The sequence below is a fragment of the Thamnophis elegans genome, chromosome 6, assembly GCF_009769535.1.
Source record: "Thamnophis elegans isolate rThaEle1 chromosome 6, rThaEle1.pri, whole genome shotgun sequence".
NCBI lineage: Eukaryota > Metazoa > Chordata > Lepidosauria > Squamata > Colubridae > Thamnophis > Thamnophis elegans.
In genome coordinates, this window is record NC_045546.1 from 74,509,155 (window position 1) to 74,534,301 (window position 25,147).

The 25,147-nt window shown below is 38.7% G+C and overlaps 1 protein-coding gene across 2 annotated transcripts in view; it reads right to left on the reverse strand.

Annotated features, from left to right (window-relative positions):
• Window positions 1-17,214: 17,214 nt before the first annotated feature.
• Window positions 17,215-25,147, reverse strand: part of TENT4A (terminal nucleotidyltransferase 4A) — a 34,466-nt gene continuing 26,533 nt past the window's right edge. The window contains exons 9-12 of one of the 2 annotated variants that reach the window (XM_032219486.1): window positions 24,431-24,531; window positions 23,886-24,052; window positions 22,276-22,434; window positions 17,215-20,440 (exon numbers count right to left, since the gene is read on the reverse strand). In XM_032219486.1, coding sequence (XP_032075377.1) covers window positions 20,264-20,440; window positions 22,276-22,434; window positions 23,886-24,052; window positions 24,431-24,531 — 604 coding nt within the window. In that variant the 3' untranslated portion in view covers window positions 17,215-20,263. Of the gene's footprint in view, window positions 20,444-22,275; window positions 22,435-23,885; window positions 24,053-24,430; window positions 24,532-25,147 lie in introns of both variants that reach the window. The other variant, XM_032219485.1, reaches the window with a different exon arrangement.

Below are 25,147 nucleotides of genomic sequence, written 5' to 3' on the forward strand. Positions count from 1 at the left end.
GAAATGCAGGCAGAGACTGCCTTATGGGAAATGTAGTTCCATGGCATGTGATCACATCTCTGTTTCTGATTGGCCACCGGGGCATCTTGCCCACATGCAAAGTTTATAGCCGGGTAGTTTAATTGCCTTTGTGAACTGGAATAGTAGCTTTCTACATCTTCACTCAGCATGGGGATAAAATCATCATCTTTTTACACTACGTGATGGGACAGATCATGGAAAGTCAGAAGAATCTTAACACTGAACTTTAAGTTTTGTTATTAAGGATGCCTGATAATAAACGTGGTCTGAAAGAGATTCCTAAACGTGGAGTTAACTGGCTGCCCGTGGAGAACCTCATTGCCCGGAGCAGAACAGTAATTATGCAGAGGTTGTCTTGATTGGTATGGATGTTACAGGCTAGGGCAGTGTTTCTGAATCTCAGCAACTTTAAGATGCATGGACTTCAACTCCCAGTATTGGAGATGGCTGTTTGGGGAATTCTGGCAGTTGAGACCCCCACAGCCTAAATTTGTTGAGGTTGAGAAACACTGGGCTAAAGGAAGGTAGGAGCTTAAATCTACTTTTTTCTCCTAGATTCAGCAATTATCACTCACAAAACAAGTCCTTCTGAGGGATGGTGAGTAGACTTTCCCTTCCTACACTGCCAATCAGATACAGCAAGAGGGTGAGGAAATGGATAATAGTCTAAAATACTGCTATGTGACTATCTCTAGGGAACCCTTTTCTTTTTGGTTTCAATAATTTTATTAAATTTTATGAAATGTATACATAACAACATAAGCCAATAAACAATATAAACTAATAATTTAAAAGGTAAAGAGTAAAGAGAGAATAGGGATAGAAGAGCAGAAAGAAATAAAGAAAAAGAAAGGAAAATTATATCCAAGAAATGACTTTGTACTTCTTCCGAGGATATAAGGAACATTTCCATTTGACTCTTAGTTTAAGACTGGAAATTCTCATCTATTAAACAAATGTATATGGCTGTCCAACTGACACACATGTGACTCTGGGCAGCTTACAACATTAAAATCCCACAACATAAAAACCCATAAAACCCCACTCCCCAGCCCCATGGCAGAAACAATGCAATCAAATCAAGCATTTGATTGGCTCCATCTTCAGGCCCACTGACAAAACCATGATTTCACAGCCTATTGGAAAAGCGGGGGGGTGGGGAGATGTCATACCTCATGGGGTTGATGTTTCATAGAGAAGAGGCCACCACCAAGAAGGTCCCTTTTCATGGCCCCATCATATGTACATTCCTAACTTCCTTAGGGAAGTTAGAGCTTCTTACTGATGTCATATCTGTACAAGTTTGTAATCTTTTTCTTTTAAAAATGTCCACTGAATTCTAGCACTATCTTTGTTTGATTTGCTCAATTTTGATTTTGAAAGAGACACAAAGAAATCTAGAGAGTAGTAAAAAAAAAGAGATAAGATTGTAGGCATATTCATGCAATCAGTATCCCATCCTCTTCTTATGGGCATCACACGCTTCTATTGTGACAATTTTAGTTTCCTCTTCAGATATCCTGATCTGTTTGGAAGATTATTATAACTTTTGTGTTGGAATTACCTTGGAATTGTTCAGAGATAAATGGTATAGACTTTTATTACTGATGCAGAATTCAAGGCTAATGAGCTGCTCATCACAATGGTCTCTCTGGCCTTCTACATCAGGGGTGTCAAACTCACATTGTCACAGCGTCATCATGTGATGTATCCAGACTTTTTTCCCCCGTGACTAAACCGGGCATGGGCGTGGCCAACACATGATGCATCTGGTCTGCAGGCCGGGAGTTTGTTCTATGTCATGCTTATTTCTCAGTAGAAAGATCCTTAGAGGAAGCAGGGGAAAAAACAAATATGGGGAAGTGAGGATATGGCAAGACAAACCACCAAGCTATTTCTGAAAGTGGGAGAAGTTTTGGATGATTTCCACCTGACCCTTGAAGTGATTTCCTCCTCATCCCCATTCCTGTCCCACCAGATAAATTGTTAGAAAAGGCTACATTTAGAATTTTGGAATCAAACTGTGGGGATTCAGCTGGATTGCCTAACTATTTGCTCCTTCATTGTATCTCAAAAATAGCATCTCATTCCAGATGGAGTGGGAAAAAATAGCATCTCAGCTTCCAGTGTGTCAGCATCAAGGGCCTCCTGAGGGGCAACTGTTAGCGTAAGAAATATTATTCTGAAATGCTGACAACAGTGCCAAATTTGAAAATCATTATTCCACCTCTGTCCCCCTCCTGCTCCCCTAATGTACTTTAAAGAGGGGAAATTGCTCTCTGTTTATTGAACTGTGAACTAGCATCGTGATTCTTGCATCTCTGGCAAGTTACTTGAAGTGTCTCCATGATGCCTCTCTCAGCAATTTGTGTTTCATTAAAATGTTGATTAAAATTGCTTACAGGCATGCATCTGCATCTAATTTATAACATATACTCACCCAATTTACAAAGTTTAGGATGGGACTCCTTAAATCTATGATAAACAACCTATACACAAAAGTAAGAATTGTTTTTCAGTGGCGCTTAAGCAGGGGTGGGTTTCTCGCCCCGTTCCAACCCGTTCGGTTGGAACGAGGCCGGCGGTGTCCTCGCGCATGTGTGCGGTGCGCGTGGGCATGCGCATGGTGCATGCATGCGTACTAGCATCTGTGCGATGCTCCAGCTGCTCCTGGAGGATCGCGCAGGCGCTGTATGCGTCCTGCGCATGCGTGGAAGCGCAGAATTCATCAAAACCGGGTAAGGAACGGGCGCGGGAGCGCGGGAGTGCGCGGGCGCGGGTGGGCCCTTCGCCGTTCCCGGAAGTTACTTACTTCCGGGTTCGGCGACCAACCGGTTCGCAGGGACCGCCGCGAACCAGTTGAAACCCACCCCTGCGCTTAAGTCAAGTGTCTATAGGATTATAGCCTGAAGCTAGATTTAGACTTGCCCACAACTACGTGTAAGTGTCAATGCACACTTATGCTATGAAGGGGTTGATGGAAGTATTGGTAAGTATTGTTGCATATGGGCTGATGCGCATGCCTGCCAAATCTCAACTATGCGTTGTGTGGAGATGCATGTCCTGTATGCTAATTGATTGATCTGACTCCCTTTTGGGTAGTAGGTGGAAGGAAAGGCTCATTATTGGTTGTGCACCTCCTAGTCATAACATTAGCCTTCTCGGGGTACCGTCGGCTGCGCAATGTCATCTGGTGGCTCCTCGGGGGAGAGCCTTCTGTGTTGCTGCCCCAGCCATTTGGAACGATCTACCCCCCTGAGATCTGGACCCTCCCCACTCTCCTGGCCTTCCGTAAGTCTGTTAAGACCTGGCTGTTCCGGCAGGCCTGGGGCTGTTGATCTTGACTGAACTTCAGCCCCATTACAACTGAGTGCATGTTGTGTTTCTGCTTTTTAAGTCGTTCTGTTTTGTGTTTTAATCTTTTTTTAATATTTTTTTAAAATTGCTTTTATGTAAGCCGCCCGGAGTCCTTCGGGATTGGGCAGCATACAAATCTATTAAAATTACAAAAATTACAAAACATTTTTTGTAGAAGTATAAATGCAACAGCTTTGCAACCATCTCTAAATGCTAGATGCATACATTCCCTGATGTGCAGTGATTCAGAAGTCTAAATCAAGCTTGAGTAGTAACTCATGAATAGTTACTTGCACTGATTATCTTTACCAGGGATCTTGATTTTATTTCCATAGGGATCTTTATTCATTCAATTTTCACTATTTTCTCCTATTGATGGTTTATTACTTAAGAAAGGGCAGAACTACTGCCATTTTGCTGCCATTTTTATTTTTTATTGTTTTACACCTCCCAGCAACGTAATTCAATTTGATTTGATCCCTCAGAGCAGGAGTGAGAAAACAGAATTCAATCTTTCCTCCTATAAAAAAGGAAAAAACACAAGTGTATAATTCTTTGTTTTACCGAACAGGGTGAATGTTACCTTCTGTCCATTCTAAAATGTCCCATTTTTGACAGAGATGATCCATAAAGCAACTGTTTCACAACTCCAGTCATAGTTGAAGAATACAGATTTATCTGACTCTATTTTAATTACGCTTTCAAATGGAATATCGGACTGGATGGTGCTAAGGTATTGTGATGGATGACCTAACCAAATAGGGGAATGAAGCTCCTTTGATTGTTTTGAACATTATTGACCATGAATCCTTTTAGACTGGCCAGGGGTAGAATAGGCGTTGAGGAATTTCTTTTTACACTAATTCTATTTTTCTTGTCAGGCTGTATCTGGAACTAACAGATGTTTTAGCTCCCAAGCCACTGGCTTACATATTTCACAACATACCCTATGATACACAATCAGGGCAGAAATAGGCTTATTTATACAACTCATAATTTATGCACTATGACTATAAATGCAGTTAAAAGGGAAACTAATCATTCATCTCCCAAGATGTCTTCCCATTCCCAAAGACACTAACCAATAGTAGAACAATAATCAGAGTTCCACTATTATTCATTGGATTTAACTCTCAATCCTGGATGAGTACATAAATAACGAAAACTTTCTTTTTCCTTTTCTGTCACAACTGCCAGAGTCTTTGGTGATATGCCAGAATTCTAGAAAATAGGTGAACATAGGTCCTTTATAAAAGAATTTGATTCTTAAAGGGCTGAGTTAGAAATCTGGTCCAAAATATCTGGATACACTGTGGAATCTACTTCAGACAGAACTTCTGCATAATCTTATTTCTTATCAACTACCAGATCTGCAAATCTGATCTGCAAATATGAGTCTGATAGACAAGAGTATATTCTGGCAAGAATGGCCACTCCAAGAAATTATCATTATCTTTTGGACAACTTTCTCCTTTAGAGAATAGGGAAAGTAGAAAATAACTTTTAACTGAGGAAATGGAAATTAGGTCTTTCAAATCTAAAGTGCGAAAAATTGTACTACAACTGGGTAGCAGCAAATTGTCTCTCCCTCTCCCCCCCCCCCACTTCAGTCCTTCACTCCTATCTAGTGATTGTTTAGATTTTTGCAGCTTAGAATTGAAGTGCTATGCTTATCCGAGAGCACAGAAGTTAGTGAAAGCTGATAAGAATGATAAAATTTGCATTTGTTTAGATGAGTTCAAAATAAAAGAATCGATATACCAAATGCTCCATGAAGTTGACAAAATAGTAGGTAACCAAGTGATGAAAGAAATGTCCTTCTGGGTTCAGCTCCAAGTGGGGAAAAAGACACTGGAGACATGGAGGCTGCTTGGAAAGATGGTTTATTGTGGACAGGACCACATGGCTTGAGCCCTGAACAGAAAAGGTGATCACATGCTTCAATGTTGGTGGAGAAGAAGAGAAGGGCTGAGGGAGGGGCTTGCTAAGCTTTTTAATAACCTGTTCAGTCCCACCTCTCTGTTTCCTGTTCCTGTGTAAGAAATGTATTCTGATTGGTTGTCAGACTCCCATGGGGCCATGCAGGGGCAACTCTCTAAGCTGTGTTTTGAATCCAGGTTTGTTTGAGTTCTCAGATGCCATGTGGTCAATTGAGTAAAGGGCCAATATTATCATGCCTTTACTCCCATCCCCCCTGGGGCTGCAGTGGAGAAGTCTTTATTATGTAAAAGGGACTTGCTTGGCCTTCTTAATGGCCCATTAACAGTGGGGATGGGCAGGAAGCTACAGGCAACTGTTCTGTCTTTTAAAACATGTTTCTTTCTTTTCATATCCAGAGAAATATTCTGCCTTTTCAATATTTCCTAGGATATTTCATTTTTCTGGGAGAGGGCTGGATGATAACTTCCCACAAAAGAAAAGGCAGAAATCTGTGGCTACTGTTTTGGTTCATTTTTTTGTCAACAAAAAATATGTGTTCCATCGGGAAATTGTGAAAATCAAGAATGAAGCTTGAAATTGACTGAAATATTATCAGCAAATACCTTTATGCTTTGAATGATTTGAAATCTCCAGGACCACTTTAAGCTATTGAACAATTCTAGCACAAACCTTAATGTCATCTCCGAGAAACACAGAAGAACTGATGAGGTGCCATAATACTGGGAAAAAGAAAATATTGTTGAAAAGGGAGGAAGGAACTTTGGCAAACTAAAGTGAGACTTTAGTCAGTCTGATATTGGAAAATTCTGTATCGATCATAAAATATCGATCTATAAGTGTCTTAAAAATAATGTGACAATTACTAGAATAGGTTTGTCAAAAACAGATATTGCCAGACTGCGCCTATCTAATAATTTCAGTAACAGTTGTGAGAATAATGTATCTTGATTTCAGGAAAATAGATGACAAATTCATTTTGACTTCTAATTTGGCAGCCCATTATTTAACGTGACAATGAAAGTCTCTCATTCTTGTAGTCTCATGCCTCTTAGATGACATGGCAATTAAATGAATACATAGATTACTTGCAAATCATACTAGAATGCTCATCTATGACTCAGATCAAATTGGAGAGCTATGGGGTGGGTCTTGTACTCTTCAAGATTTTCAGTAATTATTTAGTGAAAGAAGGGAATGTTTATCAAAACTGCAAATGATACAAGATTGGGTTGGACAGCCAGTACCATAGAGCACAGAAATTCAGAGCAATTTTAACATATTAAATGAATTAGGGGAAAATAAAATTTGTGGGGGGGGAAGAGTTCATTTCATTTTATCTATTTAGAAAACAAATGCATATGTGGGAATGGGTATCCTGGCCATTGTAATGATACTTGTAAAAAGCTAATTGCTGATTACAAGCAGAATATTAGCCAACTTTGACAAATGGAGCTTTAGGCTGTAGACTATGGGAAGGAATAATTTTACTTCTTTCACTTTAATCAAATCCAACTATATGGATACAAGATATTTGAAATGGTTCAAAAGAGGCAGCAAGAATGATAAGAATTTAGAAACTCTTATGAAGAGAAAAAAGTATGCTTAATCTTAAGAAAATGTCTGAGGAGAAAATATGAAAAGATTCCATATGAAGAGATTAAGAAATCTACACATTGTTCCCTTATTTCTCATTCTGGAACACAAGCTATAGAATAATGTTTTGGGAAAGCAGATTCAATAGCGAGAAAACTTAAGGGCCTGCAATTAGAGAGGAAAAATTAAATGCATTGGTACAGAATAGATCCATCAGGGCGAGCATATGGTACGCATGCCACAGGTGGCACACAGAGTTCCCTCTTCAGGCATGCCAGTCGTCGGCCCAGCTCAGATCCACCATGCATGCGTGCACGCCTCCCGCTGCCTCTTATTTTCGGGTCTCTACTGTGCATGCACGGGGAGCGGGGTGCAGGTGGGAGATGTGCATGCATGGGTGGCAGGGTTAGGTTGCTGTCAGCATTACTTCCAGTTTGGTACAAGTGTGCATGCACAGTTGCCCATAAATAGGTCTGTGCATGTGCAGAACATTAAAAAATAAAAAAAACCATGGCGCACCGACCAGGGAACCAGTTTGGAGGCATGGCAGGCCTGGGTTGCTGCTGGTTACGGTGACCCAGGCGGGCAAACCACTACCAGCTCAGGTGAACCAATCTGAACCAACAGGAACTCACCTCTGATGTGAGTTGTGCATGCATACACAGCATCATGTGTGTGTGTGTGTGTGTGCAGGGGATGAGACAACGATGTATCACCTGTGCATGTGTGTGGGGGAACATGACGGGGTCATGCGTACATGGGGGGGGCTGCGTACAAATGTGAGGGGGCATGCACACATTGCATTATAGGCATACACACCACTATTGCGTGTGCGCTTTTGGCATGTGGCGACAAAAAGGTTAGCCATCACTGGAAGAGATGGTACCTGGCTCAACAGTAGTAACTGTGAGAGAGATTTAGTTGTCCTACTGGACAATCATTTAAGTATGAGCCAGCAATTTGCTACAACTGCCATAAAGGCTAACACACTCCTGGGCTTCATGAACAGAGGGATAGCATCAAGATTACAAGAAGTGATCACACCACTTTCTGTTGTGGCCCAGCAGGTGCTGTTGGAGCTTCCAACAGACTCCGACAGCGAGGGGCCCTATGAGTCGGCTCTGGAGGATGTGGAGGACCCTGGACAAGGTTCCGACTCTGAGCAGGATGCAGAGAGGCTGGTTGGCCACCAGGAGGCGCCTGAACCTTGGACCAGTGGGGAGGAGACAAGGGAGTTGGTCTTGGATTCCCGGCAACAGAGAGCTAATAGGCGCAAGGAACAGTTACGCAGTTACAGGAGATAATTGCATTCAGCTGGTGGTAATTAGGCTCCTCTCAAGACTATAAAAGGAATGCTCGTGCACACGTCCCTTTGCAGGAGTCAACGTATTCACTAGAGTTGGAGAACTCTCGTTGGATTGCTGCCAAGCTTAGTCTGTGCTGGATTGCTGCCAACATCTTGTCTATGCTGGATTGCTGCCAAGATCCTGTCTGTGTGTTAATAAATCCTTGAAGTATCTTTGTCTCGGCGTGCTTTGGTGTAGGACGAGGGTGTCAGAACAACTTTCTACTGCCCTAGTTAGACCACACTTGGAATACAGCATCCAATTTTGGTCACCATGATATGAAAAAGAGGTCGAGACCCTGGGAAGTATGAAGAGAAGAGCAGCAAAGGTGATAAAGTGTCTAGAGGCTAAATTGCATGATGAACATTTATGGGAGCTGAGTATGTCTAACCTATGAGAGTAGGGTTAAGGGGGACATGATAGCAGTCTTCCAATTTTGAGTAAGGGGATTTACTTATTCTCCAAAGCATCAGAGGACAAGAAGTCATGGGTGTAGGCTTCATAAAGATAGATCCAGCCTAAACAGGAACGATGTAGATAGCGAACAAGACTCAAGGGAGGAATTTCGGAGGCAAGTCAAAAAACAAATAAAAATTGAAATATTAAAACGGGCAAGAAATTATGGATAGAGTAAATGTTTTGCAACACAGGATTGGCTTTACTAGGAGCTAGAATAGAGGCAGACACAAGAAATAGGCAAAATATTATTATGCATATTTTTAATATATTAAAAGTAGTAGCTAGATATAAAGATCAGAAGTTGAAAGATGGTGATCTTATGTATGTTCTAATGATATTGTTATTATTATTAGAGTGGGGGACTAAAATGTTGAACAATTAAATAATGAAGGCTTATATTTTAATACAAATATGTATAAGAATATTATAATTACATAAGTATGATTTAAATAACAAATAATATTAATACTATCATTACTACTTGTATTCAAATGAATGCAGGGGTGGATTCCTGCCAGTTCTAACCTCTTCTATGAAGAGGTTCCACAAATCTACAGTGCTGTTTAGAACCGGTTCCAGCTCTCTCCCCCCGCCTGTCCGCACATCATCAAGATGAAGAGCGAGAGGAGGAATTCTGGGAGTTGAAGTCCACAAGTCTTAAAGCTGTCAAGTTTGAACACCCCTGGGTTTTTTTTTCTAAAGAGGTAGGAGGGGTGCAAGGGTCTTGTAACTTGACAGCTTTGAGACTTGCGTGCTTCAAATGCCAGAGTTTCTGAGCCAATATTTTGGTTGCTAAGCAGGAGCGTTGTTAAGTGAGTTTCACCACATTTTACAAGTTGGCTGCACACCCCAGTCACATGGCTGGCAGGCCACTCCCACCCGGTCACATGGCCGGCAAGTCACTCCCAGAAAGCAGGCCACACCTACAGAAGAGGTTCTAAAAAAATTTGAAACCCACCACTGAATGAATGAGACCCAGATGCCTCACTGTTCATGTATTGATACTGATGTATTAAAAAGAGAGAGAGAGCCAGCTTAGAATTAAAAAGAAATTTTCTGACAGTGAGGATAAATAATCAGCTTGTCTCCCAGAGTTATGGGTGCGCCACCACTGGAGCTGTTCAAAAATAGATTGAGCAACAATTTGACTGGGATGGTGCAAGGCCCCTGCTTTAGACTAGAAGACCTCTGAGACTTTCCAGCCCTTTGATTCTATGACTGAATGTTGAGGACAAAAATCCAAATTCTAAGAGCAGTTCAACTATGGACACAATTAACCAGTTTTTTTTCCACTAGATATGTTTAACCACATCTGTTTGTGGTGCTTTAATCTGGATTCTTGTACTGTACAGGAGAATTGATTCTACATCACTACATTATCTGAACTCATAGGACGTCAAGGCTGAGTGTGAGCCTGGATAACAAGTAGTTGTTCCGTACTACTGAATGTCTATTATCAATTATATACAACCTTCCAATTCAGAGGCAGAATACTTCTCAAAGTCAGCTGTTGAACACCTGACTAATCTCATGCCTATTGTAAACAAAATACTGGACAAGATCACCATTTCTTAAATTTAATATATTGATTACTTTGGATTCATTCTGCTAACAGGAGGGAGGCTGGGGGGGTGGGGAGAAGGGCTCATCAAGGGTTGGTGGAAGGATGTAGACCTATTAGATCTACAGATTAGTTCAACCCAAGTGATTAATGGATTATGATGGGGTCCAGAAAGAGCTTGGCATTTTCCCAGAGGATCCTATAGAGGACAGAGTGACTGCTGATAATGGGCATATGACAAGAGCCATGGATCAGATTGAGTTTATGTGCTTCTCATTATGCATCAATCTAGCAATAGCAATAGCAGTTCGACTTATATACTGCTTCATAGGGCTTTCAGCCCTCTCTAAGCGGTTTACAGAGTCAGCATATTGCCCCCACAGTCTGGGTCCTCATTTTACCCACCTCAGAAGGATGGAAGGCTGAGTCAACTTTGAGCCGGTGAGATTAGAACCGCTGAACTGCAGATAACAGTCAGCTGAAGTGGCCTGCAGTATTGCACCCTAACCACTGCGCCACCTGGGCTCATTTCTAGGGGTGTTCCTGGCTTTTCCGAGGGTTTTCAAAATTTAAATTCCAGAAGAGATGCTTAAAGAGCCATTGGAGAATCTTGAATCCAACAAACAAGACTAAGACTAGGAGAAATACATTTAGGGTCATAAGAACAACAAACATACTCACCATTCTCTGAAAAGGAGAGCCATTCTGAATATAGAAACTCTTTGTCAGCAGTCATTGCTATTCACAATAGTACTTTTAGAAGAAGAAAAAAAAGGAATTCTGCCCTGCTGACATAATTAGGATTCTAAAAGTTTCTCAACGGGTTTCTACACTTAAGGGACTTAGAGCCTGCAAGGACAAACCAATGTTTCCTGTTTGAACAAGTATTGCTGTTTTAAGGCCTTTTCAAACAAGCATCACACGCCACTTGCAATGCCATTCATCTGAACCATAACTGGGGCGGTGGTAGCTCCAAGCAAAACAAATGTGAAGAGCTGCTGAGAAGCATCGACAGAAAGAAGGTAACCAAGAAGAAAGAACTGCCTTAGTAGTTGCTTTGCAGGGAAAGAGAAAATGCGCTTTAGCACATTTACATGGGAATGAAGGTGTAGCATATTTCCCTCATTTTGACCTATAAGGCTTTCTCCTTTATTTTGGAATGAACGGACCAAATCACCATGGACCAAAGTACCATCATTTGATCATTCCTATCTGTTGTGGCCTGGCAGGAGCCGTTGGAGCTGCCGCCAGACTCTGACAGCGAGGGGTCTTATGAGTCGGCCCTGGAGGAGGTGGAGGACCCTGGACAGGGTGCCGACTCCGAGCAGGGCGAGGAGAGACTGGTTGGCCACCAGGTGGCGGCAGAGCCTTGGATCAGAGGGAGTGTTCAGGAAAACACTTGTGAGTTGTTTCGGGATGCACCCCGTCGAAGGGTTACTTGACGGAAGGAACAACTGTGTAATTGTAAGAGATGATTGCGCTTAGCTGATGCTGATTAAGATCCTCTCCTGATTATAAAAGAGACTTTGTGCCACGCCCTGTTTGCAGGAGTCAACGTTCACGTTCAGGAATTAAGAGAAACCAACTTGGAGAAGTAGGTTTGCTGTGAGAAGCCTGTTTGCAGTGCTACGTATGTTTATAGGACTTTTTGCCAGAGTGATTATCTCTTTATTTTGGGCTTGCAGCCAACAAGAGTCTGAACTGATTAAAACATTCTTTCGTACGTCTGTTTTGGCTTTTGTTCCAGGATGGAGAAGGGGGGGGGGTCAGCATACCTATCTATTCTGCTGAAGGACGGGGTTGTCCCAAATTTTTTTTTTAAGTCAAGCGGTCCCTCAGGAAGAGTTCATAAAGTCAAGATGGCAAGACCATTGATTTTGATGGATGGATGCCATCTTGACTTTTTGACCCCCTTTCCTCCATTCATACGTCTGCCTTCAGCCTTGGTTTATCACCTAAGGCTGGGAAGGGTTTGGGGGGAAAGCTTGATTCATTTCAATTTCTATGGGGAAAATAGGAGAAGGGAGTATTAGGTATGTTCACCACGAGTTACTTATAAAGTAACAAAGGAGGAATAAAAATCTTATCAATAACAAGATTGTGTCTCAGCATGTCTGCATTTCATTTGTATTCTGTCCGTATTCAGCATTTTTATTTCTTGAAATTTATTGGGTGATTTTAAAACAAAAAAGCATTTTACAGGTTATCTGAATTGGGTTCAGCCAGGGAAACTTTAAAAAAAGCAACACAAAGAATAAAGATGCAAAAACCAACAGATTGGGAGAGCAGTGCATTTTATATTTTAGTAAGAAAGGAAAGCTAATGCAAGAGTGCCCTCTTTCTGTAGCAAGACCAATAAGAGCAAGAAAGAAAGATAAATATCTTTAAAATCCTTGTAAACATTTTGCATTTGACCATATTTTCTGTTAAATGCCATGTTCTATGATTTCCTTACTTCTCATTAGTTAGTGAATATACACAAGATGAATTTAAGCCAGTTGTAATTCTCATGTAATATATAATTATATGAAATCCATTCCTTAAGATTGTCTTCTCCCCCGCCCCAGAAAAAAAAACCTCCTTAAAAAAATCCAAGGGCGTGCATATTTGCCTAAGCAGCAATCCATAATAGAACAGTGACAGTGGTATGATAACAAGAGATTGGAATCTTAAGTACAGCACTCTGTAAACCTGATATGGGCTGAAATGTTATATAATAAGTCTCTCTCTGTCTCTCTCTGCTCGGTGTGTGTGTGTGAGTATACGTGTGTGCCAGTGATGGGTTTCAATTTTTTTTAGAACCTCTTCTGTAGGTGTGGCCTGCTTTGTGGGAGTGGCTTGTTGGCCATGTGACTGGGTGGGAGTGGCTTGCCAGTCATGTGACTGGGTGGGTGTGGCCAACTTGTAAAATGTGGTGAAACTCACTTAACAAAGCTCTTGCTTAGCAATCAAAATGTTGGCTCAGAAACTCTGGCATTTGAAGCACACAAGTCTTAAAGCTGTCAAGTTACAAGACCCTTGCACCCCTAACCTTTTAGGAAAAAAAAACCCAGGGGTGTTCAAACATGACAGCTTTAAGACTTGTGGACTTCAACTCCCAGAATTCCTCATCTTGCTCTTCATGATGATGATGTGCGGACGGGCGGGGGGAGGGAGCTGGAACCGGTTCTAAACGGCACTGTAGATTTGTGGAACCTCTTCTATAGAAGAGGTTAGAACTGGCAGGAACCCACCCCTGGTGTGCACGCGTACTTTCAAGTCAGCCTTGAATCTTGGCAACTATATGGACAATTCCCTGCAGTTAGCAATATTATCAGAAGTATTTTACACTTGTTTGCTCTGTAAGGCTGAGGCTGACTGACCCAAAATCATCCATCTGGCTTGGTTTCTAAAGCAGAGCTTGAACTCATGGTCTCCTGGTTTCTAGGCTGGTGTCCTAACCACATCAACCTGGTGCCCTTTTCATTGCAGGGGGTTGGCATAGAAAGAATTCAGGAACATTGGCTGTCTGCAGAGCCTAAGTTTAAAGTAAGTGCATTGAATTATTAGGCTGAGTGTATTCCCACAAGGTTTGGGATTTTGTTTTGTTTTTGCTAAACAAAGCTTAAGAAATGCACTCGTAGCTGGCTAAGCAGGAGAAGATAAGGAACAGGAACAAGGAAAGTCCAGTGTGGATAGTTAAAATATATCTTTCCAAGAGATAAAGAAAGGTGGGTGGAAGGGAGAGAAAGAGAAGGAGAGAAGGGAGGAAGGGAGAAAAAGAGAAGGAGAGAGGGTAGGAAGGGGAAGAGAGAAGGTAAGAGTAGGAGAGCGGTAAGGGAAGAAACAAGGGGAAGGAGAGGAGGAAGAAAGGAAGTAGAGAAGGGAGAGAGAAAAGAAAGAGAAAATAAGGTGGTGTCATAACAGACGCTTGGGATTGTAAACAATACAATCCAAACTGTACTCTATAATCTCTTAAATGGAATAACAATAGTATAAGATTGGCAAAGAAAAAGAATAACCATGTGAATGTATACCTAGAATTGTATGTAAGAGAATAAATGATAGTAAGAATATATAGCACATTATAGATAAACAATATTTGGTTATAAATAGCTAAGTATAAATAAATATAGAATTGTACATAAAAATGGATAACAAATAGACCATGAATGTAAGATAGAAAGGTATAGAAAGGGAAAACACTAACTGCAAAGAAACCGATATGGAACTGCTGTATGATATATGATGGAACTTTTCGTTCCTATGTTGTCTTAAGTCATGTGTTTGTTCTTGTTGATGTGTTTATTGTGTAAAACAAACACACACACACACACACACACACATATATATATGTTGTATTTGTGCTGATAAATAAATAAAGGGAGACTAGTATAGATCTATTTCAAGCTATTTAGCTCTCATCAGCTAGCCATACCCTTACTGGGATTTGAACCTGGGCTATATTACATACTAGGCAGAGATCTTAGCCATTAGGCCACAGACTCTTACCCGTTATCAATTATATATATAATTTCAGATTGGCAAATGAAGGAATCATTCAACTCTCTTCTTTCCTCACATTGAGCAAAACATTGTACAAGTTTATCTTTGCTCTGAAAGAATTAGGGGGATTGCCAAAGCAGCATTGAGGAAACCACAATCAAGGAACCTGGAGATGGCAGAGGTCCCTAGCCATGGGATTCCAATCACCCACAACTCTGGAGCAACATTCTTCTTACATCTCCTCAGGAGTAGCTGAACTGAATGTTCTTTGGTTCAGTTTACAAAAGTGTCTGGAAGCAGCAGAGCATTGTAAGATCACACAGGGATGACATCAACCTCATGAAACAGGCCTGAATTTTTACAGGCTGATACTTACCTGAGAAAGGTGTTGCTTGTCGTTTTGATGCTTTTTTTTTGTAGCAGCTATTTATTTAGAAAACATTTGTCCTCTTTTTTAATGTGTAATTTTCTAAATTATAATGTCCATATATTCCAGAGCCCTTAAAGAGGACACTCCAGTAATATTTGTAGTTGCAATGTAATTTAATGAACAGCTACAGATATACTGTATTCTGTGTGATATATTAACACATATGAAAAGGAACCAATCTCAGCATCGAAGACAAAAATTTGGGAAATTGTCCCAGCAACCACAGTGATTGAGTTAATACCCATTCCCTTTTGTTTCCATAATTTCTTAATTTTAATTGCTCACACAAAATTAGTATCATATAGAGGTTATCCTTGACCTAATTGGTTGTTGGACCAGAATTTCTGATGCTAGGCAAGGCAGTTAAGTAAGTCATGTCCAATTTTATAACCTTTTTACCACAGTTAAGTAAATTATTACAGTTAAATGAATCAGTCATTAAGAAATCCAGCTTTCCCCACTGTCGGAAACTGGCTGGGAAGATCGCAAATAGTTGTTACATGGCCTAGGGACTACATGGTGGTTGCGAACCACGTGAATTTTGATTACATGACCATGGGGATGCTGTGATAGTTGTTATGTGCGAGAAATACGTAGTTGTCACTTTTTTCAGTGCCTTTGTAACTTTGCACAGTCACTAAACCAATGATTAAAAGTTGAAGATACCTGTACTTAAAATTCTGAAAGTACTTTTTATACACTGGTGATGCTCAGAAAGCATGAAGGATAAAGAATATGGTTGAAATACTAAGAGAAAGTTGGCACCAGTCATCCTTACTTTTAATCTTAGGCCTAACTCTGGAATACTTCTTTCTTTTGCACACCCTCTTTTTGTTACACTGTGTGGGCTGAAGAGTTCTGGACCATCAAAATCTTACCTATTATTTTCTTTGTTCTTAAAAAAAATGATGAGCTGTGGAATTTTATTTTTTCCTTATGCATTAACATTAATATGCTACGTTTGTATTTAAATGTATTTATCAGAAATAAGGCAATTTAAAATTTTCTTTAAAATATTATGATATATGATAAAGGTAGGTAATTGTACGTTTCTTTAAGCAAGTATGTTTTTTAATAAGAATAAACTTTATTGGGACAATTGCGCATAGGTAGTTCTCAATTACTGACTGAAAAAAACCCCTAACAACTTCATTGCAAAAATGCAATTGTTCAATGGATCATCACATGACCATGACTTGTAACTTTCTGCCACCTTCTCCATTGATTCTGTTGTTGAAAAGTGGCTGTGAAGCTCACACATGGTGATCACCTAACGTCAGGATGCTGCAACCATTGTAAATGCCTGCTGGTTGTCAAGCGTCCAAATTGTGTTCACGTGACTGTTGGCATCAGTGGTGGGTTTCAAAAATTGTTCGAACCTACTCTGTGGGTGTGGCCTTCTTTGTGGGAGTGGCTTGCTGCCCATGTGACCAGATGGGTGTGGCTTGCCGCCCATGTGACCAGATATGAAGATGCCGACGACACTTGTCAGAACCACCTTAAATTACCTCACACACAGCACTGGCATGCATAAGAATATGATGTAAACTTGTTTTTTAAAAGGCATCTTTGGTTTGCGTTAAAACAACTTCAACACACGCAATGTTCTGATTGCACCACAAACGCAGTAGTCATCCTTACCTTTCACAGAGGCACTGAGTTTTATAAATATGATCATGATAGTGTAGAATAATCATATCCAAGGACCAGTGGTGGGTTTCAAAAATTTTTGGAACCTCTTCTGTAGGTGTGGCCTGCTTTCCGGGTCCACTGGTGGAACCTCTTCTAACCGGTTTGGTAGATTTGATGAACCGGTTCTACCGAATAGGTGCGAATTGGTAGGAACCCACCTCTGCTTGGCATCCTACAATAACCACAATTTCATGGACTTATACATTAATAATGAAGCCTGAGAAAAATGTAGTTCATGACCCTTGAAAATCTAGCCAAGTCTAGAGGAGTATTTCATTAACTGAAATCTGAAAGATTTATTCACTCACGCATACACGTTTTGCAACATATATCTTGCAACTTTGCTTTAATATTTCCAAAATAATTTCAATACACTGCTGATATAGTTCATTAATTTTCAATGTGATCGTTGTAGCCACAAAGTTACACTGTATAAAAATTGCTACCAAAATCTTAAAAGAAAACCTTGTGAAGATTTACTCTCAAGGAAATTGTCCTGAAATAACATCAGGATTGGCTCACCTCAATCCAGATTCAAAGACAATCTCTCTCCGATCATTAAAAGGGCTAGCTATCTCTCATGATCTTTTTATAAATGTCTTAGTATGATTTGGTTAGACGCTCTAGTACATGAAATACTGGATCAAATGGAATTTTGCTTTGATTATAAAACAGAATTGTGATAACAGAATGAAAATAAAAAGATCACAATGACAGATGAAGAATGCTACATTACACCATGGACATACCTGCCTTGAAAATTTATTAAAAATCAAAGAATACAAAACTTCACATAAAAATATGTATTTTTAGCTTCCCACATTGTTATTACACACAAAAATGAACATGATATTTTAGCAGTCATCCACAGAGGCATAAAAGGTAACCAGCGTGATAGCCATTGCAATTTATGGTTAATCGTGACTGAATGGGACATGATATCTGCTTAAGTTTATCCTGCTTTTAAATGGAACTATTTAGAACATCAATATTTCAATAATGTAGATTCATAGTCAATATTGCTAGTATGTAGAATGATTATAGGTTTATAATCAGCCCTTGAATGGTTTATTCAAGTTTAGACCCTTCCTATACCAAATTCTACTACGAGCCTTTTATAAGGTTTGAAAAATAATCAAAATAAAAACACTGATTCCACTATCAAGCAGAGCTGAAGTTTTGGCAATTCGCAGTCTGTTTACTCTTTATTTGTTATCCAATTGCTGTTCACTTGACATATTAACAATCAGAGGTTGATAATATTATCAAATGTTGCTTTGGAGAAGGAAGAAATTTTGGGGAGAGGCTTTTTTTAAAAGGAGGGTAGCATAATTAAGGGGCTTCAGTATGGAGTTGAGGGACATAAAAACCCGTGTACATCTAGAACATAGTTTTAAGGTTCAAGAGTTATTTCCAGAGAAAATAATATATAATCTGTGATAAGGAGTATGACAGGGCAACTTGCAGGTAGAGATAAACAATCATAGAGTACATTTTCAGTAACTTTCACGTTTATATTTCCCTTAAATTTGCAAACTTTATATATCTTTCCATACAGATGCTGGCTAGTATAGTAAACCTTGTATTTTATGCCTGTCTTTCTGATTATCTTACAATCAATTTAAAAGATAACACTAGATCAAGATGAATTGTAGTCAAAATATGTGCTACTCTGCTTTGGAATGTCGCAATCTTTTCTGTCATGATATTCAAAGGCCTTGCATTTGTTTTGAAAAAAAAATCTCTACATCAGCTTCTGACCATTCTGTGCCAAATATTCGCTGCTTAAGAAATTCATTTCCATGTACAATTTAAGATGTCAAGACAGAATTTCTTCAAGCAGAATTACTAAACACAGTACTTTCCAAATTTTAAGAACTTATATTTCAATAAAAGGGGGGGAAAGCATAAAAAGATGGAGTAAGTGATAGTAAAAAATATGGTACTTTTAAAATGCAGGGTAGGCTTTATACACAATTTGGGACTTTAGAATAAAGCAAATATGTTGCCATGATGATACACACTTGCATAGTATATCTGTATGAATCTTTAAATCAGTTGCCTGCCATACAGATAATCCCAATACCACTGGGTGGGCTGTGTCTTTACAAACAAGAGACTTAACACATCAGAATGCATAGAGAAGCCAGAAGATACAGTTTTAGGTAGTTGCTCTCAACAGAACTAATGCAGGCTGCTAATCAGATTCCTGAATGGAATCACTACACATTCCTTTCTCCACATTCTTCAAGTTGGATGCTTTGTTTAACAATGGCTCAAGCAATCAGAAGGTAAATAAAATTGATGAACTGGCATTTGCAATTTGCAGTTAAGGGTCAGGGAGATATATAAACACACACACCACACGCACACACATTACATACACACACACATATATCCCTGACTCTTTACTAAATGTGTGTGTGTGTGCGCGTGCACGCACACACACACACACATATCCCAAACTTGGATTTGTAATAGTAATTTTTGTCCAGCTGTAGAAAATGTATAGAAGATTCAAATTTTTGTACATCATCCCCACTAAAATAAACATGACATCTGTAAGATCGTTAGATGGCATTTTATCTCATAAGATTGAATTTAGCATTACATGCCAGACTAGTAAGGTAACTAGTCAAAATGCCTTTTAACTCAATCATTATTATAAATACTTAAGCCAGACCAACAGTTCTTCTACAAATCAGGAAGCTTCCAATATTATTAGCTTGATGTGTTAAAATTGATTGCTTAGCTAATCCACCAGAAGCATGAACCCAACTTAGAAAATGCAATTTGGGAAAGGATCTGTAAAAAAAAAGAAAGAAAATTTTTCTCTCTCACGCACACACAGACATAAACAGATGTGTGTGCATATGTGCACACCCTCAGTTTCATAAATATTTTCATGATTAAAACATTCCAAGTTATTGCACGTTATGTTTGATGTGAGTAAGGCAACAAAACCATTTTTAGAAGGAATGGGAAGGTGGTAACAATGCCACAAATAAAGTTTTGTAATGGAAAATAACATTCAAGCAACCCATTATCCTTCCAAGAAAACAAAACAATTATGAACAAATGCAGCTACAGCAAAGTGCCATAGCATTTATGGTCCTCCCAATAATCTTACCAGAGCTGTTTCAGCACTGTAATAATCATGGATAGGCAGAAGACAAACTTCCACAGTTAATAAGGCTTCACGATAAGCACAATTATTTCTTTTAAGATGGACTCCACCACCGCACACGAAACATGCAAACATTGGATGCAGATATTTGGCAACATCCACAGACAGATGTACTCAGTGCTGGTCTCAAATCCTCCCAGAGCAGTATCACACACACTGCATTAGTCTAAAGAGGACTCTGAAGTTGGCCATTATCTGCTAAGGCTAACAGGCAAACTGTCCCTGTACTTCTTTCTCCTCCAAATATTACGGTTGTATTGGTGATGACCTCTGTTGCTAACTGGCTGCCTTACAGCTCCATTACTGGCAGAATTGTATCCACTGCCTTGATTATGAGCTCCTTTGACAGTAAACTTCACTCCATTGTGCTGCTGAAAACAAAAGAAATATTTAATATTACTGCCAACTATTTAATATTATTGCCAATGTTTCATTAATGTTGTCTCATGAAGTCCTTAAATAATGAATTTATACTTATGAAAAAGCAGTACAGCATTCAGACATCTACAATCAAAATTTAAGGAAAGTTGCATTCAGAAAAATTAAAATAACACTAAATTACTTCAAAGAATTTCCATGAGAAGAGCCAATCAAAGAAGATATTAGGTCTGCTCTTTCTGAATGTTAAAGGATCGTTTCTCATCTCCTGTGCTGCAAAAGAGATTTTTAGGGGAGGAAATAGATGATACTAATTTACAAAATATTTCATTTTTCAACCATTCTGAGTTTTCTTAGCTTAATTGTATTTTTCTGGATATCTCAGAACTATGGCTTGGCAAATCTAACACTTTTGGAGAAATTTTCACTTGATCTAAAATCTGACAGGAATCCTGGTGATTCCTCCCAAGAAGGCTGTTGAACAGTAAGAGGTTTTTTTCTCTCGTACCGACAATCTCCTGTTTTTGCTGCCAAAGCTGTTCCTCTGGCAGTGCTACTTCCTGGATTTGAATGGAAGCACTTAGGAATGACCCATGAGTTTTGGATGGTCAAAGACCTATTTGAGGAGTCTTGAAGATTTCAGTTCCCTCTGGAAGCAATCGGAAGTCACTGGGGGAAATCGATCTTCCTGTCAGCAGTTTCATTTCCTGGGTTTTTAACATTCACTTTTTCAATTTATTGTTTTATTTTGTTTTTTGCTGTTAAAAATTAACCACAATGGATGCTGATTTATTTCAACCCCTTGCTGTACTGTTTTTCCCCTTTTCTTTCGCTTTAATTTATGTTACTCTGAATACTCTTTTTGTTCTCTGTATATTTGCCTTCATTTGCAACCTTTCTTCTCTGTGTAAGGAAGCATAGCATACTTCTGTATGGTGGAGCCCTTTCATTTGATTTACATTGATATTGGACTCTCACCACAGGGTTTTGTACTTTCTAAATTTACAAAATATTTGGAGTTTATCACTTTTGAATTTTCCTTTTAACCTTGGATTGAAATATTCAGTTTATATCATTCTTGTTTCCTTCTTGCTTCAGTGGTTTTTGTTCCCTGATCAAGTTATAGAGAGTAACTATGTATCAAGATGGCATTAAGTAACAAACATGGATATTTGATCCAGGATGAATTAGTTTTAACTTTTGGGACGATTTGAGATAGATAAGATGCTGTGTTAAACAGTAATTACAACAACAGTTTCTTTACAGAGATCTTTGAAACCTTAATCTTGTCTTTATTATTGTTGTTGTTATTGCTTGTTGTGAACTATTTTTTATTAATATAGTATACAAGACAGGTCAATAATTTGTGAATAGATTTATTAGCTTAAAAAATGGGGGAGGGGCTGTTTCACAGGGGTTGGGAACCAATATTGTAGTAATGTATATCAGTATTCATTAAGGGGGATAACATGTTGATTTTTTTTGTGATACACTTTCTTAGTGTTTTGATTGTTTTGCTTTTCTTTTCTTTTTTAAAATATTGAGTTTTGAATTTTAACTTTCTTTTGAATAACAAATAAAATCAGCTACGAATCTTGACATTTCCAGTAAAGTGGTAACTGTTCAAAATGCTTGTTAATTACCCTAGCTAACAAGACTGATTTTAAATGATTTTTTTTAGAATTGCTCATTTCCATCTATTTCAATCATTTTACAAATTGCTGTCTTTTTATCTAATCCAGTAGGATTTTTTCTCGGTAATGTTTTGGTTTATTATTTTCAAAATGCTTGCATGAGCAAATTAAACACAGAATGTTTCACATACCTGATTATTCGTGGCCATAATCAATGCTCTTGCAGGCACAGACTGATTTTTACCACTTGGCATAGTTAATGCTGGATGCATTCCAGCTGTAAGTGGAGATGGTGCTTGCAGGCTGAAGTGGTATATATTAGGAGTTGTGCAAGGTGGAGTATCAGAATCCTTAATGTTACATAAAAGGAGAAAATATGGGATTTCGTTTTATTTTATATATAAAGAAACTGTGACAACATATTTAAAGCAGCATGATTTTGCCCTGAACATGTTACAGAATAATCTCTCTAAAGGAGGATCCTTTGGGAAAAATAACTGTTTCTGACCTTACATTACTTGACGAAAAATAAGTTAAAGAATTGCCATTCGTTCCTTACACTAGCCAGCTGCTGTTCTCCTGATTAGACAAAACTGCATAATATAAACTTTCATTACCAAGACTGAGCTAGCGAGAGAATTTAGACAGCATGTGTTACTTGCTACATTTCAGTCAGCCAGCGGCCATGATATAATTTGCGGAGAAGCCACAATTTATCTAGGCTTCTTTGTTTTCTGTGGTATCTATCTGTCTTTAAGGACCCACTATGTAATTATTTCCACACATGTGAATGTTTTTAAAAACTAAAAAACATTTTAGAGTAAAATTGTAAACATGAGCTTAAAATCATAAGCAGGAGACTAAAATAGAAATAATGAAAATAAGTTTTTTTTAAAATTAATATTATTCTCTTTCATTTTGAGAAATTCTTTAAAAACTTTACATTAAATAAGACAATGGTTTCAAATCAATTTTCTGATTATTTGCTTATTGTAAAGCATTGATTATATGTCGATGTATAGATTATATATTACTTAACACAAATTTAGAAGAAGCTTAGCAGGAAGAGTGACCTCAAGCAAATATATACTGTATTTTTCAGAGCATAAAACACACTGGAGTATAAGACGCAGCAAAGTTTTGAAGAGGAAAAAAGTTTTTGGACTCTGCAAACCTCCCAAAAACGGCCCGTTTTTCATGAAAACAGGCCCGTTTCCCCCCCCCCCCCAAAAAAAGGCATGAATAGCTTTTAGGGAGCTTGCAGAGTGCTCCGGAGGGGGGGGGCAAAAACAATAAAAAAATGGCCCATTTTTCACAAAAATGGGCTCATTTTTCATTAAAAAAAGGGCATGGATAGCCTTTAGGAAGCTTATAGAGTGCTCCTGCGAGCTGGGGGAGGGGGGGTAAAATTGAGCAAAAACAGACCGTTTTTGCTCATTTCTGCCCTCCCCAGCCCCAGAAGCTCTCTAAAAGCTTCTTAGATGCTCTGCATGGCCATTTTGGTGAAAGGGGCGGGGGTTTGTGAGGCAAAAAAATGCTGTATTCATTGTATAAGATGTACCCAGATTTTCAGCCTCTTTTTTGAGGGAAAAAGGTGCGTCTTATACTCTGAAAAATACGGTGTATATATGTGTGGGTATACATACATACACACACACAAACAATCAATAATATGAATATTACAGTACTCTTAGTAATAATTGCATTTGTGATCTTATAAAATAGCTTGTAATCTTATTCAGATAATAACTTTCATATGTATGTAAACAGCAGCTTAAATAGAAAAAAAAATAAAACTTACGACATCACTTCCAGAAAGAGATGACACTGAAGAGGCAGATGAACCTGATGATAATTGTTGCATATCAGTAAATGATAAAGTCAATGGTTGGTTGTAAAGCAATTCGGCATCTCTATTCTGCGTTGCACTCTCTGAAGATATTGATTCTCTCTCTTTCAGCTGAACATCTGGGGGCACATATATGTTTATATGTCAATATATTTCCTTTTCACTTGCAACAAGTACAGCTGTGTTTTGAATGTTGTTAGTTTTACTGAACAAAGCATTACTGATTAAGTCAGATATTATATGAAAGATGTTTAAGCCTAACATGCAAATGAACTACAGTATGCATTTTATTAATTTCAACAAATTAAAATCAGGAATCTCAATATCCTGCCAGGCATTGATTCACATGTTTATATCAACAAATCGTAACAAAGCACTGGGGAAAATGTTGAGATAGGCTGACATAGCACTGAAATAAGAGATAAGAAAATAAAAATCGTAAAAGTATGATAAAAATAATCTCTGGTTTATTTTTTGGGATCAATATATTTGCTTACCAAGTTCAGATGAAAAGTTAGCTTTGCTTCCCCATTTTTTTTTAATCCATGCTCTGTAGTCAATTACTTCTTCTGTCACTTTAATAATTCTACCTAAAGTACTAGAAGAAATGTTGATCAGGATAAGAAATCAACACACAACAGTGAAACTTTTTTTAAAAAAACAATCTGAACTTCACTGTAGCTAACTTAAGAACACAAAAATGTTTTAAAAAGATTTGCACACATTCAATGTCAATTTCAGTTTTTTCAACTGATATTAATTCTTCTTTCCAGGGTGCTGTATTACAAGATGGTAAGTATTATGCAGATCCAGAATTGAATACATATTATACTTCCTGTATGTGCCATGATGAGTGAATTCCTTACTGACTTTTGTTAGCTAGCAAGATAGCTTTGCAAGAGGAAGTTCTACTTAATGCTGGATTCCAATCAAATAACCTTTCCAGAACAAAGGAGTGATCGATGACATTATCCACATGACTCCACACAGCAGCTCCTCACAAGTAGACCATCATTTTTATAATTGGCTGTAAGTTGTGATTTACATCAAATTCAAACTTGCATAACAGCCTTTGTGTACATATTTCTTGGCCCAGCCTTACATCTTAATCACATATAATTTGGGGATTATTTTATTATTTGCATATCGGAGAGATCAAGACCTCTTGGATTGGCAAGGTACTACTGCATTCTTCAGGTGAGTTCAGGATAAAT